Source organism: Lingula anatina, chromosome 1, assembly GCF_051362555.1.
Source record: "Lingula anatina isolate TDL-2025a chromosome 1, LinAna3.0, whole genome shotgun sequence".
Lineage (NCBI taxonomy): Eukaryota > Metazoa > Brachiopoda > Lingulata > Lingulida > Lingulidae > Lingula > Lingula anatina.
Genome location: NC_141767.1, coordinates 70,536,259 through 70,557,561, shown reverse-complemented (window position 1 = coordinate 70,557,561; position 21,303 = coordinate 70,536,259). Strand labels below are relative to the sequence as shown.

At 37.9% G+C, this 21,303-nt stretch overlaps 2 protein-coding genes across 3 annotated transcripts in view; both read left to right on the top strand.

The window, feature by feature from the left end:
* The window catches only part of LOC106173878 (tRNA dimethylallyltransferase), a 50,333-nt gene that overhangs the window by 612 nt on the left and 28,418 nt on the right, over positions 1 to 21,303 (top strand). The window contains exons 2-3 of one of the 2 annotated variants that reach the window (XM_013555176.3): positions 1,131 to 1,271; positions 5,957 to 6,052. In XM_013555176.3, coding sequence (XP_013410630.2) covers positions 1,131 to 1,271; positions 5,957 to 6,052 — 237 coding nt within the window. Of the gene's footprint in view, positions 1 to 1,130; positions 1,272 to 5,956; positions 6,053 to 21,056; positions 21,256 to 21,303 lie in introns of those variants that run through there. The other variant, XM_087013730.1, reaches the window with a different exon arrangement.
* On the top strand, positions 15,682 to 18,971 carry LOC147764942 (uncharacterized protein C17orf113-like). The gene is made up of 3 exons (XM_087013719.1): positions 15,682 to 17,305; positions 17,449 to 17,663; positions 17,819 to 18,971. The coding sequence occupies exons 1-3, from the start codon at positions 16,146 to 16,148 to the stop codon at positions 18,361 to 18,363; spliced, it is 1,920 nt and encodes a 639-aa protein (XP_086869845.1). The 5' UTR covers positions 15,682 to 16,145; the 3' UTR covers positions 18,364 to 18,971.

The window sequence follows — 21,303 nt, the reverse complement described above, 5'->3', positions numbered from 1 at the left end:
ATTCAAGTAATTTGGTTGTAGTTTGATAATGATGACAGCTTCGTTTATCTAGCCTTATTGTAATGATTACACTCTGCTTTCCATTATCAACAAAATATCACACATAGAGAGCAACTTTGTAATGCATTAGATTGGAACTTTTACAAAACAAATATCCCAGTTTGGTAATACGGTTTGCTAGTTAATAACCATTCTCTTGGACTCCTATTTGTATTTTTTATTTATGTTCTATTTTGCTGCTGTACAAGTAAAATGATGTTTGATTGCCATGTCATCACACTGATATCCCTGCTACCTGTGTCCATTTATAAGGCTTCATTCACATGCAATGTCTATTTTCTAAATTCTATTTTCTATTTGCGGTATGTCTTATGATCACGGTCTGTGGCCTGAATATCCCGCGGCGTAATTACTGGCAGCGCGAGCCAGTTACTATAAGTTACTATAAGTAACTGGCTCGCGCTGCCAGTAATTACGCGGCGGGATATTCAGGGCACAGACCGTGATCATAAGATAGCGCAAATAGAAAATAGAAATTAGAAAATAGATATTGCATGTGAACGAAGCCTTACTTCAGTAAAACACCAATCCCTTAAGGCATGTAAGGCACTTTATATCTTGAAGTACTCCTTTACTCGATCTGTTTTCATTACATATTCCAAAGCAGCAATCTTATCACTCAAAAACCAAATATCATATTGTGAATAACAAGTCTTTTCTTTTTACTAGTATGTGGTATTGTGAGGGGAGTCTAGAGAGTGATCACAGGGGTGGAATTATCATTGGGACCATTCAGATCGAGAAGAGCCGAATGCTAGCTAGGCTGTGACCTAAATATGGCTGACCTACATCAATGGAAGACTGCCTAATCCTATAATGGTCTCTCTGCCTCTCACACGGCTCCCCAGGCGTCGTCCCTGGCGTCGACTCAATTCAATTGGTCGAGATTAGACGCGTGGGGAGGCGTGTGAGAGGCGGAGAGACCATTATGGGATTAGGCGGTCTTCCTTTGATGTAGGTCAGCCATATTTAGGTCACGGCCTAGCTAGCACACGGCTCTTCTTGAACAGAATGGGACATTAAAAGACTGTAGTATACGTAAGTATTTTTCTTCATTTCCTTCGTTGCAGGTATACAAAGGATTGGATATAATTACCAACAAAGTTTCTGAAGAAGAACAGGAGATCTGTCCCCATCACATGATAGGATATGTGGATCCATTACAGCTCCGGTACAAAGTGACCGACTTCAGGAACAAGGCATTACCTATTGTATCCTTTGACTGATCAGATTTACCACCAGCATAGAAGACTTGAAACTCTCTGATTGGGAACCATACCGGATTGCCCAAAGTCTTGCCATGTAACAAAATCAAGCAAGATTTTGTAGAATTTGGAGGAGAAGAGTGAGATCAGAAATAATGGTAAACTAGCAGTTGCTCTGCAACAATGAATAAATTCTCTTAGATCTTTATCCATGGGTATTTTTCTGGTTAATTTTTCTCAAATTATGGCCTTTAGCCCAACAGTACAAAGTTACCATGATTTAGGTATCAGTTATGTATTGCTTTCTAAGAGGAAATTCCTGGTGTATAGAGTTTCAAGCCTTATCAATCACTGAAAAGTTAACCTGACCTTAGAAATACGAAATTATCTAGCCTTGTATGACATCACACAGTGCGAATGATCTTAACTTTCTTACATGATTTTCTTTGTCAGGATATTTGTGTTTTTTAAAGAAAAAACATATAAATAAAGACATTTACAGTGGCAGAGGAAGTTCCTCGGTGAGGCATGGTCTGTGTTAGTATTACCCCTGGTTTCATTGTGATAAAATGGAATAAAAAAAGTAGATATTGCTTCCTAAGAAAAGATTGCCAGGGTTTTTGTGAATATTGGATTGCTGTGCATTATGTGAATAATGCATGTTAGTCTTTTCCCCCATGATTGTGCCTGCTACTGCAGCTACTTCATTATTTATAAATGTAAAAGCATTAGGAAACGTGCTAAGAATGAATCCATATTCCTCTTCCCTTGTTGTTAAAAAGTAAAAAGTTAGCTTTGAAAAATTCATCTGAGATTTTAGTTAGCACCCAGCTTAAGTTTATTGAAAAAATGTGTGCTGTCATGAATCATTTTCAAAATGTTACCCCAAGCTGTCTGAAATTTACTTAAAGTTAAGTCCTCAAAATTAAATTACACCAGGATAAATGGTTTTGGTCTTTATGAAAAGTAGAATATTTCATAACTGTGCATGCATGCACACACATGCATGTGCATGTACGTGCACGAGACTGGTAAATGCCCAGGTCTGTGCTAGTGTACTGGGAAGCCACACGTGCTGAGCACACGTGCCTTCACTTTGCCTGCATTCCTGTCTCCGTCTCCTTTCTTTTTTTGTAAATGAATTAGCAGTGATATCCCAGGGGTCCCTGAGCACAAGATGCCGATCATAAGATCAATAAAGTCTGGGTTAGAAGAGAGCAGGTTATGTTGCTCAGCTGACCAGTCATAGCATCAGCAGCTCGGCTGATGGCTGTCAAATTATCATAATTGCTCATTTTCATGATTTTTGGTATTATATATATTAGAACTACAAATATAAGAAATTGGCTTTTAGCTGATATTAGATGCGTTGATTTTCACCGTTTTTCTTATAATTTTTGAGAGGCATTGTTAGGTGTGGTGATAAATGTTTTTTTTTATGCATAAGATAATCATTTGAAGCAAATTGTTCTTTCTGGGAATATGAAGCACTTTTTCTGAAACAACTAATAATTTTTATCATTTACCCTATTGATTGTCTGAACAATAGTTTCCATTCTTTGTCCTGTGTTCTCATTACTCTTTATAGACCATCCCATGGATGGTAGTTTGACCAATTACTTCAATAAAACCTGCCTTGTGGAACATTATTAGGTTTTTTTATATGGTTGTATTTTGCTGAAAGGGATGAGTTTGGTGGCGCAGAATGGCATTAGTGCACTGAGCTTACTCCTTTAATTTCTAACCGCAAGTTTTATAGCCGGCAAATTAAAGAGAGGTGTAGTATCTCTTAGCAGTGTTGAGCTCAATTGAAGAGATGCGGTCTAGTGGGTTAAAGTGGCAATTTAGTGTACAACCACTTATAACATATTGTAGATAAGCATTTTAAAATATTTATCACCAGCAAGAGGAAATGTCTACATGGAGCACCCATATATATATCACAGACATTGGGATTAAGTTTTAATTTTTTCATTCAGTAAAATTGCCATTCAAAACTCCTACTACTCATCAGTATTTAAACATGTAATGAAAATTTTTAGTATTTGAAATGTGTGTAATAAAATTTTTACCATGTCCTCTCCCCAGAACTGTAATTAATTTAGTATTCTCTGATAAAGATTGGTGGGCCGCTTGAAGATGATGAATTGATCATATCCATGAATGAAACAATTTGTGACAGATTTTGCAGGGTTAACAAGGGCACAATATGTTGTCTGTGAATGTAAAATCTGACTAGTAATTTGATGTAAGGGAAATTTAGTCAGTAGCTGTCCTCTACCCCTGATTCCCTTTCCTTTGAGAGAATTAAATCTGAGTACGTCTGCTAGGAGCTCCCCCATTACCCCCCCCCTTACCACTTAGAGGGGAGGGGGGGGGGGAGAAGGGCGCGAGAGAGGAGGGGTAAGGGAGGGAAGGGGCGAGAGAGAGAGGAAAGGCGAGGGATGGGAGGGGCAAGGGAGGAGAAATGTGAGGGAGGGGAGGAGAGACGTCTTACCAGTGCACCATGGCCACCCATGAAAGTCCTCGCAGTGTGGGAAAGTATTGAAGGAAGCATGGACCATTGCCAGCCAGGCATCTGTAGGATAAGCTCTTGACAAAAGCAATAAAATTACTCAGACTTCAGGCAAACTGAGCAGAACATGAATTATGATTGTTGTAAATTGAAATGGTATTAAATGGTGTCTTTATTGCACAAAGAGGGAGGGAGAGGGAGGAGAGAGGGAGGGAGGGAGAGGGAGGGAGGGAGGGAGGAGAGAGGGAGGGAGGGAGAGGGAGGAGAGAGGGAGGGAGAGAGAGGGAGGAGAGAGGGAGGGAGGGAGGGAGGAAAACCTTTTGATGACTTAACTGTGTATGTTTCAAGCCCGAGGACTCTTCTGTGTTCTATTTGAGATCCCATGCATTTTGGATTTGTCCTCAATGGCAGAGACCTGTTCCACTGAAGTAGCCTGGGATCCATTATATGTTCAAATAAACTTGTGTTCCTTAGGGAAGGAAGCGTGAGATCAGGTGGCTGGAAAAAGCTGTTTATTTCACACTAGGGAAGGAAGTGTAGAGGTGCTGTGATACCTGACCTGGCTGACCAACTACTGTGGGAGCAGGAGAATGGCTGGGGCGGGGAAGAAATAAAAGAGTGGGAATTGAGCCACTGTTTAAAAATATAATTTCATGTTTTGCTGAGTATTTCAATGTTATAAAAATCTTATTACATTATTTGAAGTTTTTGCTGTTAAAAAAAAAAAAATTTTTTTTTCATTTTTTTTATCTTGAAAAAGTAGCCATTGTGACATCAGTAGACCTCCGGACATCCAGTCTGCTGGATACTACACGTATATTTACCAAGAGATAGCAATGTCCATGGGAATGGGATATTTCTATTTGTTTGCATGCATCTCTGATAAGTGACAGTCAAGGGCAGTTATTTGGGAGAGGGGGGATACCTTTTCCTGACCTAGAAAGAAGGCCTCGGACTTTGGCTCTATTCCCATAGATTTAGATCGATCTATCCCCGCGGGGAGTCTCACTAGATTACTTTCAGATAATCCGACTTAAATGTCCGTCCCGCCTACTACAAGCTGTAAGGGGGTAATTAACTTTCGTGTCCGCCCGGCTGACAGCTATTTAGCGTGAACCCCCAGGGAGTTACGTCGATCTAAAGTAGGTCGATCTAATCTATGGAAATGGGGTGTTAGTGTCCATAGCAGAGAGATAAACCACACAACGGGGCCCACTGTGGATGGTTTTGTGCTCTATAATCCTTCTGCATAAGAATCCCCACTAAAACTTAGGAATAGCGGGCCCATGGAACAGCAGTCAAATTTTGAACTTGGGTCCTACATTCTTCAGAAATATCGGACCTTCAGAATAATAAACCCTCAGAATATAAGGATGTCCCCTTTTAAATGCCCTTCCTAGTGGCAACAGTTTTTATTTTCAGTTTATTTTGTCACCCTACTTAAAAATTAAAAAATAAGAGTGCCTTGAGTGGTTGGCAACTGTTATGAGAGAGATAACTTAGTTCTTATTGTTTGACTATCTTTTGGTTGACATACTGAGATAAACTCTGTCCCTGTGCTATTTTGAGTCCATTCATTTCTGATAATCATTGGCCCTGTTTGAACCTTGTGGTACAATGTTACTACCAAGTTTACAGTCAGTGGCAGAGCTAACAAAGATGGTTTGATATCTGAGTCACTTAATAGCACTTCATCTATAAGTATTGATAATGATCAACTCTAAATTTAAGGAGGGAAAGTAGTCTTTGGAAAGTTTTATTTTTATTGTCAATTTCCAAAAAAAAGAAAAAAATAAATGTGTATGTTTATATGATTATGGATATCTTGGTTTTAAGAGAATATTTTTTTTTATTATAAGGGATTTATTTTAGTGCTTTTCCATGAGCATGTGTGGTGATCAAATCTTATGAACTTGTGACAGTAAGAGTTTTGAAATGATGTCAAGGTGGCTTTTTAACAGTGCATTTTCAGTGGTAATTCTGCCTAAAAAATCTGATGAAATGAAATATTCAAAGCCTTTGGTTATGTTTTTTTACCGTCTTTTCATTATTTTGCCACTCAGTGCTCTAGAGTTCAGCAAAAGTTATTAAAAATAAGTAGTCTCTTGTTTCTTATTTGTATTTCAAGTGTATCCACTGAGATTCCACTTATATTCCTTGACTACTTGTCATCAAGATAGATGGATTGCTCAAGAAACAGAAATTGCCCATCATTGTAGGAGGCACCCACTACTACATTGAGGCCCTGTTATGGCACCTGCTGATAGACCAGGTAAGTCTGTACCCCCCCCCCCTCCTGCTGGGGAGCATTGGAGATAGTCAAAATATCCATTTTTGGTATTTGACTAGTAACACTGTACCTATTGTCTGCGAGCGAGTGTTTTTGCGTTGTTGACCAATTTCTAATACAGGATTTGCATGACTGGTTGGAATAAGTGTTGTCGCGAGGTTCTTTTTGCGTCTTTGCCAAACTGGTTATTTGTCCAGCAGTCTGTAGTTTGTGTTGAAATATTTGTGGTGTTCTGATATCACAGTTAACCTGTATAGTGAACGTGAACAGTTCCAAGAAACACTGGGTCTTGCCTGATAGTTGTGACAAGCTGTAATATGACAGCTTTCTTATCACGCAGAGAACACTGTGGCTCTCCAATGACAGATGAAATTAAATCATTGATCCGTGAAAGGGTTTCTCAGTAAGAAATATGAGAGGATCATTATTTGAGTGCTGTACCAGAGATTAGCAGAAGCTAACAAATTATGTCTGTACAAACGGTTCTCTGTAAAAACCAGAATTAGATACTTTGTGCACGTAATTTTTTTAACATTTAAGCATGAAAGGCTTATGTTACTGATTGTCCAAATTGATGGCCTCTTTTTATGTTCCATGATAAACTTTTGACACTTGAAGAGTCAGGTTTCACAAATGTTGGTCTTTAACCAGCTTCAATGTAAAGCTTTTCAAAACTGTTCAAAACTTTATTAAAGCATTTGTAACTGCTTTGTAAATGGCAAATTATTATTCTGTCTCACACTCATCAGTATTCTGATATTGCCTGGATGTTAATTGCTGTTATTTGAATCCTCCTGGTACTCGCATAGACCAGCTGTAGTCCAATGTGTCAGAGCCCTGATTGCCCTGTCTGCCTTGACCTGCTGGTCAACTTTTGACATCTAAAGCACCAGACATGGCATAGATGATAGCATTTTGGTATGGTATGGAAAATGGCAATTTGGCTGTGGATCAGGTGATTTATTACCCAGAAAAGAATGTTAAACTTTTTACACGGAGACTAATTATTTGTCGTAATGGGTCATCCATTGTCTTCTTGCTTTAACTTCTATACATTGCAGTGTTTTTTTAATGACTGCTTGTTTTCTATATTTTAATATTAAAATTAGAATAAGCTTTAATGAAAAGAGTGCTCTGGTCATTAAAGTGATCCACATGATGTAGCAAAAAGCTGAGAAAGGCCCCTCTTTTATTCTGGTTGTTGCTGCCTGTCTCCTTTGACCTACTAGTAAACTTTTGACAACATCTGAACTCTTGACATTAGCTACTGTAGGGTTGGGGAGAACTTGAACTTTAAGCAGAGATCAAGTATTTTGATTATGATTTATGTTGCACCTGACTTCAGTTTTTTGCGAAATTTGTAAGTAGTCTGTATCCATCTTGATAATCTGCTAGTTTAGTAAAGGTTCCCGCCTCTTTATTTGAAGATAAATGGTGACTTTTATCCGACATATTGGTCAGCTTTAACACTAGGTTTAAATAGAAAGCAAATGCCATGGATGAAGCAGTTATGGATTTTCTTCTTTTTTTTCCCTTTCTTTTACAAGTGTGATCTTCTCAGAGTAAAAAACCAATAAGATAGACATGGCTTTTTTTTTTTATCCGAGTCATTTCATAGAGAAAGAAAACCTGTTAGTATGTTCTAACATCTCCTCCATTGCATGTACATAAGTGATGAGCTTAGTCTATATGCAGGTAACCTAGTGTGATTATAAAGAACCAGTAGCAGTCACAGCACCACCAGTGATCATGTCTGTGTGGGGGGAGGGGGGGATGGCTGAGTGGAAGTGTATTCAGAATGTGGCTGACTTGAACTAGACAACAGCCTTAATGACATCTTAAGACTAGCAATAACATATAGCTTAACTGACATCAACATATGGCCTAAATGACAAGGACATATAGTCGAGTATACATCAACATGGCCTAACTGACATCATATAGCCAAATATCAACATATAGCTTTACTGACATCAAGTTATAGCCAAATCGTAATCAACAAACAGCCCAACTGATATCATTTAGCTTAACTGACATCATCGTTAAGACTGAATGACATCCACCGGAAAAACTGGCATTGATACTCCCCCCCCCCCCCCCCATTAAGCCCTGTGGGTCTCTGGTCATGTGATAATGTCCACTCAGGGCTATTACTTTCAGAGCACATACAGACATCGTAAACAAACTTCATTGGCCCAGTTTTCCAAGAAATATTGGTATGAAATAAATAGCTCTCCTCAGAGAATTCCTAGGAATCCAGGGGTGTTATTACCCTGGGGATGGAGGCACATGTTGGTACAGTGAGCCTGGTACAGTCAGTAGCTGAGATCTGGTAGAATCTTGTAATGAGGGGTTGGGTAATTCCTTGTGGTATCTTATGTATTGCATGTCAAGGAAATTTCTTCAATCATGCGAGCTCTGGTTTGAAAGAATGTCTGCATGATGATCTTATATAAAGGAGATTATTAGAATTCTGCAAGGAAGCCGTGACAAAGGATGAAAATTGGTCTCTTTAGTGAAGTTGTGACTGGAATATTAAGAAGGCAAAGTCTTATATAAGAACAATTTTTACTTTGTAGTTTTTTCCTGTAATTTGCAGAAAAAAAAAAACAAGAAAAACCTATTAGATAGTAGTGTACCAGTGTGCATTTTCCTCTAATTATGGGTCTTGTAAATGTGTTTTCTCGCATTTTTGATTCATCTCTTGGAAAAAAAATGTACTGCACCTTATTCATCAGTTTTATGCTCCTTCTTCCTGGAAGCTGTTAGTGAGCCCAGTGGGAATGTTAATGAGCTCATTAAAAGTGTTTTCTGGTGTAATTAAATGGATTCACCCTCCGCTGCACACCATTGGTTCTGAGCTCTGGTGCAATACAGCGGAGATTTATGCTGCCATTTGCTGTGGAGTTCCTAAAGAGATTTGAAGGGAACCCTTCCCCTTCATGTTTTTGAAGTGGTTATGGGCTGTTATCACTCATGTGGAGTAAAATATAAGTCTACCAAGGGTCAACTGGTGTGTGAGGAACTGACCTCACTGACTCTGTGTCATTTGGGGTGTTTTCCTTATGTAATAACTTGATTTGCTGTTTGGTTTATTTTGATTACATATGGGATTGCAGTATCAAGTTTTGGAATAGAGTCATTTTGGGTCAAGGTAATGTTCTCCTGAGGAAAGTGGGAAGAAAAAATTATTTCCTCCCTGCTATGCTTTTCCTGTTATTTTTAAATTAATTAAATCGTGTCTGGAGGTATGTTTAAAGAACACTTCAATTTGAACATTTGTGAGGTCTGAGAAATGGTTTTCAATTAACATATGAGATTTAATGTGGTTTCTGCCTTATTGTTGTTTAGCTCAAGTCATTATTAAGGATAATAGATATTGTTGGTACAATATTCTAAACCCCTTTGAAACCAGCACTTGGGAAGTAAGCTAATATTATGTAGACATACAGTATCAGGTTGCTGATAGCCACGGGGAGTTGGACCTGCAAAGAATCCGGCACTGTCGTGGCAAGAGGATTTGCTTAATGCACAATCAGTGTGTTTGTCCAAAAAGTGATCTCTTAAGGAAAACTGATTTGTTCTGTGTTGTCATAATGTAGTGGTTCAGTTCTGTCCGTCCCTATTGTGTCCCCTGACGGCTTTGTTGAGTCTAGCCACAGCCCTGTAGGGTAAGAGTTAATAAGTGCAAGAGTTTGGGGTGGGAGGGATTTTACCTGTGCCTTACCTGGTAGAATAGATGCATGATGAAGTGGTGTTGGTGGCTGAGGGGAGGGGTAGGGGGAGAGGAGCTAATTAGACATGTACCTGATTAGAGTTAGGAAAGAGTGGGTGTGTGTGGGGTAATTGGGGAACATACTTGTTGGAGCATTCCTGTTGGAACTAATGTCTGTGTGGTTATGCTATGTAGCTGAAAATTGAACAGATTTTTTTCTTTCGTTAAGGAGTCTAGCCTAGTAAATTGTTACTTGCACGCTGTGTACGGTGTCATATGTACCTTTACAGGCCTTTGTCTAAAAATAATTTGATATAGAAGCAATTACAACCATAAACTTGATACTGGTAATATATGTATTTCGACTTAATAGTGAGTTGTTATTTTCTCCAGAAAATTGGTTTCTTACTCACTTTTTTAGCCTTTGAAAAAAGTGTTACATGAAATATGTGAGCTGTTGAGTGCTTAATTATAAGGGATGGTTACTCTTTTAAGCGATTTTTTAAGTAAAATGTAAATTTTTCACCATAAAGCGGTAAATGGGAGAATAATGGCCCTTTGAAAGGGATTGTGTTCTTGGCAAATATTTAAGAAGTCTTTGAAATGCACAGGCGTGTGTGATATATGGCCGAGTCCTCTAGGTGCTGTCAAATTAAATTAGTCATGAAATGGAAAAAGGAAAAGGATTTTTTGATTATAACATTAGATTTTACATAATCCTTGAGCCGCAGTCATGGAGTGCTTCCCGTGTGTTATGGAGGTCATTTCCAGCACCAGCAGAGGGGGTCCCAGCAGGGAGTGTCGTCTGCTCATGATACAACAAACTTTTGTTGTCTGCTAAGATGTTTAGGGAAGAAAAGTAATATAAAAATGTTAATAGAACAAAGAGTTTTAAATAACATATGTCTTTGCATATTTGGAATGAAGAATTCCCATTTTAAAATTAGCATGTATATTTATACTGAGAAAAATGGGTTTGTTCACTTAGTGTCTGGATTCAGTTAATAATGAACTAATTATTTGTTCATATAAGTTTGTTTTCACATTGTGTGTAGGATGTAGTACAATGATATCAGCCTTGATCATTGTCAATAATTCAAACTAAATATATGGCTGTAATCAACAGTCATTCAGCAGTATTTCCTGTTATTTCTTTTGAAAACTTCATCTGCCTATGATATATTATATTTCCTTAAAAACTCTTCCTCAGTCATGATATCTGAGCTCAGTTTTCAAATCTGTTATTTGATGCTTTGTATCATTCATACTTCATGTCAGAGACTGGCGAGTGTGAGCGAGTGTGAGCACCTCACTGCTGGCGCTGGTGTGTCCTGGCTGGCCGTAATTCATGGTGTCAGGTGTCTCAATATCATTATGTAGTCTGTCTTGCTTCAAAACTAATTGGTCTGTGTCTGTGTACTAGTGATGTAATAGAAATGATTTATAATATGTGAGGGAGAGTTGTTATAGTGTGGGTCCAATGGTTTGGCTGATTTACTGAGCCTTCAGTTGATATTACATCCGGAGTCACAAAAGAATTTGAAACGCGTTAACAAAGGAATATGGGAAATAGCTGCACCTCGCTGACTTGGTTGAGCTCTTTGTGTCGAGTGAAGTATGCTCTGCCTTTCTTTGTCTTGCTTGCTCATAAAAATATTGAAATGTCTGAAGGATGAACAAAGACAACAAAGACAGGCAGTGATAATATTGCATGTGGGTCATACATTATTGATTTCAATGCATTTGGTTCGTATGAATTCTATATCTTCCTTGTTGATCCATGGATTAATATACACTTTAGCAGATTGGGGGGAAAAAAGGAGATCAGATGTTTCAATATTGATTTTGATATCTCAACAAGGCCTATTGACTAGGAGGCGGTCTTTGTGTCCCCTGGGGGGGGGGGGGGTACTGAGACAGTGCACTTGCACCAGACAGCCACATAACGTATTAAGTAATATTGCATGATGTGATATAGCTATGTGACAAATTGCTGTCTATTAAATGATTATCAGCTAATTGGTCTAGTGGGAAAACACTTTTGAATTTTAACTCCTTGTTTGTCATCTCATATTTTGTTGAATGCAGAAATCTGTGATGAGGTTTTTGTCATTTGGGCCCGTTTTAATGAGATATTTTTAGTGAGTATCAGAAATAAATCACATCACAATAGCTACCCATACCATTGTTTCGGTTGAGTACTGTTGTTTATTCAGCCATGTTGTATCAGCTTGATAGTGAATGCAGTGATTGCATTCAGCCAGATTGAATTCTTTCTGATTTTATTTCTCAGGCCAGCATGTTAATTTTACCCATTCCAAATTCAAATGTAAAAAGAAACTTAGCCTGTTTGTTTCCTTTACCCCAAAACTTACTTCTCATCAGTTATTTTCTTTTCTTCTTTGTTTTGTAAAAAAAAAATCTTCACCTAATTATTGAGTTGAACTCTTCTCCTGCCGAGTGTAACTAGATGCTGAATCATATTATCCAGGTTTTCACCATAAAATGTTGTATTAAATCATATTTTTCACAAATCACTGACTCAGCAGGAGTGAAGTACTTGGTATCACAAATGTGTTATGAAACATGAAAACATTTTGTGTGGGAGGGAAATATGAAGGTCTGATATATGGAGAATTATGTTCAGTCTCTAATATACGTATCAGAGTTTACAGAATAAGTACCTGGGGAAAGAGATCTTGAGAGTTTTGAAAGTTCACTCCTTGGCTACTGACCAAGACCTACACAAACACCTGACTTGGCCATTTGACACTACAAGCTGAGGTATCAGGTGAGGGTTTTCCTCACCTGGCTTACCTAAAGCTGCTCACTTGGATTCCACTATATTAATCCCCTTTCACCTACTCTCTCACCTGTTCAACACATGGGGGGGAGGGGGGGGGGACCGACCTCCATAGTAGTAAGGTGTGGTGCACATGGGTCTGCTATGTCTGTAGTATATAGGTGTACTAGGGGATAGTAAAAATAAAATGGCATTTGGACTTAATTTAATAATTATGATTTTTTTTTTCGTTGTGAACCTTTAAATAGCACCGAGTGACCTGAATATTGGCTGTGCCATTTATTTGGACACATTCTCAGTCATCAGTTTTCCTGCCAACAGATGTTGAATCAAGAGTCTTCCTGTAATATGCTCTAATATTATGCCTTAGACAAACAGACCCGGAGGGATACAGTGTCTCTAGAAAAACTAGGTTGTGTTATTATGTTTATAACGTGCATCAGTCAAAATTCCAGGATTGGTTTTTGATTCTGCATTATGATATTTTTTTGGTGTTCTCATTTCATTTCAATCCACTTGTCACATATATTTATCACATTTACTGAAATGGTGAAAGTTTTTAAAGGTGAATTATATGTTCTCTTAGGAAGGCATTTTTATGGATGAGAGCTGAAATGCTCAGAATTTTGACAGACCCTACACGGCAATTTGCCACATTGTAGACATAACCAGAGAAATCACATTACACAAAGAAATGAAATCTTCAGCTGCTTGTGTAATCTGTCTCATTGGATTAGAGCTTTAGGGGCAACTTTCTTGGGGATACAAGTTAGAAAATATTATTGACTATTATGAATAAGGAGGAATTTGTAGTTGTTGTAGTAAGACAGGATCTTGGTAAATGTCAGAAGAACACATGCTGGCATATGTGATGGTGCAATAAATATGACATATATGACAAAAATTACCCTGTCTGGCATGTGCTTGGTAAAGCTTTACACCTCTAATTCACTAGTATAAGCTTGAGGAAGTGGAAGTGGGAAGATTTTTTCTGCTTTTTTGTAGGAAGTGCGGAGGTACTTTGTCTCTTGCTGTGACATTCTAAACCATGAAGCAGACATTTTTTGTAAGGGATGGGTTTGTGGTTTTAATAATCATGTAAATGAGATATTTTCGCTAGGTGACTTGAATAGTTGACGAATAATTTCAAGCAGACAGTTATTTTGTTGATGAAGTTACTTGATTTATTTGCTGAAGATTTCATTTGGATGCAGACATAATGGGCATTTTATTAGTAATAGATGTGCCACACGTGTTTGTGTTGTTCTACACGTGGAGATCTTCAAGGACATTAGCAGAGAGGTTACGACTTTTAACCAGTTCTTTTGTGCTTTTTTTAGAAAAAAAAGGAAAGTTCAGTTATAAAGATTCAAGAAAAATAAATTTATTATGAGATGATATGTTAGATTTTTCTATTTCACTACACAGTTTAAGACATCGTTGCACATGATCAAGGTAGAAACAAAATTGTTGTATTGTATCCTTGGAAGAAAATGAGGCATTTATTGCTTTATGCTTAGTCTACAACTGGAATTTGAATTTTGACTGCTGCTGCATATGCAGACTGCATTATAGTGGAGTTAAAAAGGGTTTAATTTAAGTGCTGTTCACACTGGCTTCTTATCTGAATAAAGATTATTTGGAAGAAAGTTTCTTAGACTGAATACAAAGGCTTTTATAGATTGCTATTACTTAAGTCCTTTTGGCTTGGTTTTGAAGTGGAAAATGATCCCAATGAAGACATTTTACTCTGACTGCCGTACCCAGTGTTTACATCCAGATATCACCAGTGTATGAAATGGCCGCCTGCCCGCCAGCCCGAGGCTGGTAACTTTCAGGCCGGGCGGGTAAGATTTGCAAATTACCCGCCCGACGGGCTGGCTAATTTACAGCCTATTTTCACCTTTTATTTTGTCTATGTTCACAAGCGATTTCAGCAAAATAAACTCACTGTTTTCACCCACTTTCACAGAAGCAAAGAACTAACCATAGCTTGCAATCGAACGCTCGTATAGAAATGTAACCAATAGTCTCCCTCTCAGTGGCCTCGTTTTCGAAGTTCAGTCTGTGTGATATGAAGTTGAAAGACAATTTGAAACGAGGCACATTGTTCTTAACCAGCTTCAGTGCACAGCAGATAACGTTACGTCATTGTTTTGTGTAGAGGAGATACCGCGAGTAGCAATTTGTAGGTTGAGAGTAATAAAAATGTGAAAGTATAAAAAGTTACGATATTGATTAAGTAGACTTATAGGTACATGATGTGCTTATAATCAACCGTAATAAAGGCAACGAAGGCAAATTAAAGGAGAATTTTACAAAAATTTGAATCCAAAAATTATGAGTGAACATACGAGTTTACGCCGTGTGTCAGATGTAGTTTTTTTCCCACGTGCTTTCATCCTGGGCTGTCAAAAATGAAAAAAAATCTATCAAGTCCGATAGAGAAGTTCACAAAAGAAAAACAATTGAGGAAAGAAATAAAAATAACAAAGATTACGACAGAACCAAACGAAAGAGAACAAATTGGGGCCCATGGAAATTAAGGTGACTTCAATTTGCAATTAGTCGAGCGGCAACATTTTTTGTAAAACCGTAACTCGAAAGTATCACGCATTGCGACCGAGCGCAAGCATCTCGATCCAATAACTCGCCCATACTCGCCCCATATAATATATTGTAGCCTCTATGTGATATATATGTATAGCTATTCTCAATAAGCAATGCTTTCGAGATACGGGGCCCTGCAGGACTGTCTATGGGCGATTAGCGTGCAGCAGGACCGTTCCCGACCGCTTTTTGAAGCTTAAAATCGATATTCAAAGGGACCCTCATGCTGAATTCTTTCTTCTTTATTGTCAGCACAGAGACCGATTTATTTGACAACAATATATATATTTGGTCATACTTGTTGCTACACAGAAAAGCAAAAATTATGATCAAATGATATCATGAAATCGGAATAATAGTTATAAATGAATTATTGAAGAAGAAATGAGACAGCCTGCAAGGTGAACATAAACTGAATTGATTCCCCCCCCCCCCCCCCCCCCCCCCCTTGCCCGGCGGTCTGGCTAGTAATTTCCTTGAATTTCATACACTGATATCACCCTTTTAGATTTTGCATTTTAGTTGAACACAAAATGTGATTTTGAAATAATAATAATCAGTGTTCTCATTTACGGCGTCCCAATATGTAAAAAACGCAATGAAATTAAAAAGGACGTAAAATAATCAACACCCTTTCGTCCCAGGGACGAAAAAAAATGCGGTCCTGTTTAGGCGGGTGATTAGTGGGAGAGATAAAAAAAACAACTGAAAGGGATGATTATCTTAGTGACCACGGAAATTATACAGAATGAGTGATGTGATTGGTGAAACTAGCGTATAAATGTACAAAAACACACCGTGTTTGGCAGTTTGCTGGGCCTGTCACGTCACTTAGTGCGCCATCTACCGAATGACGCAATACGCAAAATGGCGCTCATTACGGCCGAGGTTATCCCTGACGAAAAAGACCGAGGTGTGCCGAATGCAGGTGGTTGTAATGTCTCAAAATGGCGCAGTCCCATGCTAAAAAAAAGATCCGGACTTTCAACAAAACCTGGCTGGAAGATCCCAGTTTTAAAGACTGGCTTTATGTCACGGACAACTTTATGTTTTGCTCCATTTGTAAACGTGCCAAGAAGAGTAACGTTTTTACAACTGATCCGGGATGCAGTGATTACCAGAGATCTACACTTGTTCGACACGTGCAGTCCGAACAACATAAGCAAGCGGCTTCTACTCTTAAGGGCCAGTCAGCTCTACAGCGGGCTATATCCACAGCGGAACAAAAAACAGATGACAACCTCGGTCATCAGATGAAAACTGTGTACTTTTTGGTATCTCATAACTTGGCTCTAAATCTCTACCCGGACCTTTGCCTACTTCAGTCAATGAAGGGACACTATACGTCAGCTGGAGTGGTAAATGAAATGGTTCAGTGTCTGTCAGATACTATTGAGGATGACATGAAAAATGCCATAGAGAAAAGTAAATACATAGGCATTCAAGTGGATGAAAGTTGCGACATTGCAATTTTCAAAAAATTGATTATTTATGTCCAGACTGTTGTAGGTGGAAAAGCCAGAACTTCTTTCTCTGCCAACCTGAATGTCCCAGATGGGAAAGCTGATACAATTGTGGCTGCAATTGAACAGTGGATGGAAGGATACAACATTTCAGCTTCTAAAGTCATGGGTCTGGGTAGTGATGGAGCTGCTGTGATGACTGGCCGGCGAACAGGTGTGGGAGTACAGTTAAAGGGCAGAAATCCATATCTTGTACATATTCATTGTCTGGCTCACAAACTGGCCTTAGCAGTGGGTCAAGCTGCGGCTTCAGTGGAACAAATTAAATCCTACCAAGAAACAGTCAATGCAGTCTACCAGTTCTTCCAAAATTCTGCGGTAAGATACAACAGACTCCGAGCTGTATATGATCTGATGGAAGATGACCAGTTTCTCACACTGAAGCAACCTTTGGCTGTTCGCTGGCTCTCCCTGGAACAGGCTGTTGTTGCCATCTTGAACTGCTGGTCACCCCTTGTTGTTTGTCTTGGAGAAGAAGCGGCCAATGGAAATGCTGTTGCCAGAGGGCTCCTCAACAAAGTTGATGATTATCTCTTCCTGGCCTTGACTTGCCTTTTAGTAGATATACTACCACTATTCAGCAGGTATAACTAATATTTTTTCATAATGCAATTTAACTTTTAATTTTCATAACATATTGTCACTTTTGATTCCAGTTTAAAGAAATTTATTCTACTTTATTAATGCAGGCTAGTTTAAAGAAATTTATTCTACTTTATTAATACAGGCTATCAAAGTGTTTTCAACGGGAGTGCTTGGATTTTGACACTGCTAACCGAAGTTTGGAGACAGTTAGAGGTTCACTACATACATTCTCTGAACATCCTGATTACCTGCTCACACTAAACCAGATGGATAGAGCGGTGACTGACAATGGAAACTACAGGGAAACAGCAGTAAACCGAACTGAAGCCAAAGTTGCTACTTTTGCCAGAGTGAAAGGTACAATTTATTACTACTATAATGATCAGATAATATCTCAAGACAAGTTGTTTCAGTCTATCAAACTCAGATATTGGTTTAAATCATTTGTATATATTCATTTATTCTAACAGACTAACAGTTCACTAACTCATTTTATTTTTGTGTTTTCTCAGATGCTTTCTTCACTACTCTGAATGAGAACCTTGAAGACAGATTTCCAGTAGACACTATGGATTGTTTGAAAGCTTTGGACAAGCTACTCAACCCACAGAGATATCCACAAGCTGCTGCAGATCTTGGAGCATACGGTGGAGATGAACTTCAATTCCTTATCAACCACTACACCAATGATCAACATCCTGATGTTATTGACACTCAGAGGTGTCAACAGGACTTTGTACCATATAAGCATCACACATTCTTATGCAGGCATTTAACCTTCACATCCCATTGTGAAAATCTCATTCAGAATCACGATCAGGATTTTCCTGATTTCACTACAATGGCACAAATTGCACTGTGCATCCCCCTCAACAGTGCATCATGTGAAAGAGGTTTTTCTGCCCAAAACCTAAATAAGTCCAAATGTAGGAACCGACTTAGTGAGGCACAGCTGCAGAATATTATGAAGATAACAATAAATGGTCCGCATTTTTCTGAATTTGATTACACACAGTCTAAACTCAAGTTTCGAGCCATCCGACAGAGAAGGCAATGAATATGGGTAAAAATTGCAAATTTTACAGATGCTGTATTTTTTAAGTCACATTTTCTTAAAATCAGAACATAACTATTGAATGGTAGCTACAAAACTGAAAAGCAGGCTGCCTTTTTGTTCTATTCTGTTCAGAAAAAGAGCCACAAATGCTACACAGAAATATATTTTCATGATATAAAATTTACATCGTTGAAAAATTTGTAATTTTTCCCCATTGAAAAGATCGAGTCATTACCGTACTGTAAATGATCTTGGAAGCATTCAAAGTAGTTTTAAAGTCAATATTTCTAAAACAGAAAAGTACTGGTTTTATTTGACAGAAACTTAATGAGTTTCGTTCTCTAGTAGACTAGTCCTGGTACAATGAGTCTGCAGAATTTTATTTTTAAAAAGATGTTTTGTAAGATGTTATATTTTTATTTTGCTATATTTTTACATAATTTTGACCTGTTACATGTATTTCAATAAACACATTTGTGCAATTCTAAATGGTACTTATTTTTTTTTTCTTCTTCAAGAGAAGGACTCGGAAAATTTACATGGGACTCACATTTTGTCAAACATGTGAGTCCCATGGACTCGGATTTTAAAAAAATTATTGAGAACACTGATAATAATAATAATTATTGTGTATTCAGCTTTTAATGTAACATTTTCACACTGTTGATTATCTATGCTACTTCTAATTCTGTGTGTGGCCTTCCGTACAAATGCCAGTGTGCACAATCCTACAGTTGTTGGTTACAGTAGAATAGAAAAGAGGAACAAACAGTGTTAGTGAACACATTTTTAAATTAATAAAGCACAATCCCATTGTCAAAGTAGTTTCATGAAAGAGATGTAATTTGTAAGTTGAGGGTTATCAAGCATTGCTGTCCGGTTGTTGTAGGTCAGTCATGCCAATGCGTGTGGACAAGGACAAAGGGAATTGACAGCATAAAATATTACATAATTGTTTTGTAAAAAATAGTTTACACATCATCACCCTGCGAGTGCAAGATAGAATATGTTGCATTAAAATAATGTCTTTTAACTTGAAACTTATGGTTGATAACTTTTCATCTTATCAAAGAACTCTTTCTCTCTATCTGACTTCATTTGTTATAGATTTAAAGGTATGTGCGGTATATTTGACCCCTCTTTGCACCAGAAGTAGCCATTAAAATTATCTATTACTGAAGTCAAATATGCTATTGATGTGTCTGTAGTAACCAAAATTTAGTACAAGAACGAGAGTAACGAGACAGTTGGAATGACTTTTCTATTAAGATTCCAAGTTCAATGTGGAGTTCTCACACTAGGCTGATTGTCTTCTTTTCTGCACGGATTCACCTGGGTTCTTATCTTGCCTTCATGCCTCGAACATCTCCAACCGTAACCACAAGATGGGCAGGGGAAAATGTGACCAGAATATCTTAATATCTCCCCCCCCAAGCCATTGCCCATCAGCTTATTTCTGCTTTTATATAAGTATATAATTCACCAACATTATGATGAAGTGAAATAAAGTGAATATTTTCATATAATATATTTCAAACCCCCCCCCCCAGCACCAATTTTTTTTTTTTTTTTTTTTTTGTTAAAGACGAGAGGGTAAGAATAAAGACGTTGCCCCAGTTCTAAGACAGATGACCAAGTGTGCCAGTGCCTCTTTACCAGTGTCTGACATACCAACCTAAGGAATGTGTAGATGGTAACAAGCAGGCTTTGATATTGGTACTTAACTGATGGGAAATCTCAGGCAAAGCCGTCTGACAATAATTAATGTAGCCCAATGCTTTATTGGTCAATTTCTAGTTATATGGCATAGAGGCGGTAGTAATATTTGGATGCTTTCTCTTCATGGCTGATTTCCAGACTTGAATGCCTGTGAAATTTGAAACGCAAAGCTGATCTAAAGCTTACCAAGGTGTAAGATAATAACAGCTTGTAAAACAATATGCATTATGTATGTTAAGCAATATGGCGGAAAAGTTACTTTACGCTGGTTAGCTGTTCTCAAACACTTATAATTATATGCTTGTATCTGGAAACAGCTTGAAGGTGGCCTAATACAAGTGACCAGCATTATGGTGGAGATTTCAAAATAAATGAGGGCATCTTTTTATGATTTTTTTTTAAAATTTATTTTTTTGTATTTTATTATAACCGTGTTTCAGTGGATCATAAAAAAAATTAGATTAAGATATCATTTATGATTTTGTTTTACATTATTTAAATCATGAAATCTTTATAAAATGTTGTCAGAAGACTACATTTGTTTAAAAAATAGAATATTTCAGTTGAAGCACTTAAAAAGCTGAGGGAAAGGGTTACAGTCAGATGTGTTTTTCTATTTTTGCCATCTAAGTGTTTTTATATTGCTGTGCAACATCTCAGACAAAATGGAAAATAGATAAATTCATGAGTATTTAGCATGTAGTGGCAAACATGTCTGTCTGTGACATATACTGCTCTACTGGCATTATCAGGACTGGCAAAGATCAAAAAGTCCTGTATTGATCTCAGCTCCTCAGTAATAGAATACTGTCTTTGTTTGATCTTAGCAGCAGACTTGTAACCTCAATGTTGACTTATGGTTGAGTATATTGTTAGTTTTACCCAAATATTTTCAAAGTCCTGTTTTATGAAGGTGTTTAAATAGGGCTAAACTCTGAAATCAAAAGGAGTGGAGATGTTCCTTATACCAAAGTTTTATCATATTGGATAGGGTGGCGTTAGACTCTAGTGTGTAGCATGTTCTAGTAGTGAGGATGTTGTAGTTCCCAGTGCACCCTGCAAGCAAGTAGATGTAGTAAGTCTCTCAGATGGTGAAGATATTGATGAAAGAGGAGAGCATTCTTCCCACTCTGGGGAATACTTCAGTGGCAGATAATGTGGCTAATGATGATGGTAGGTTAAGGCATCTTGGCTACTTACCTGGTCAGGTAGCAGTACTGG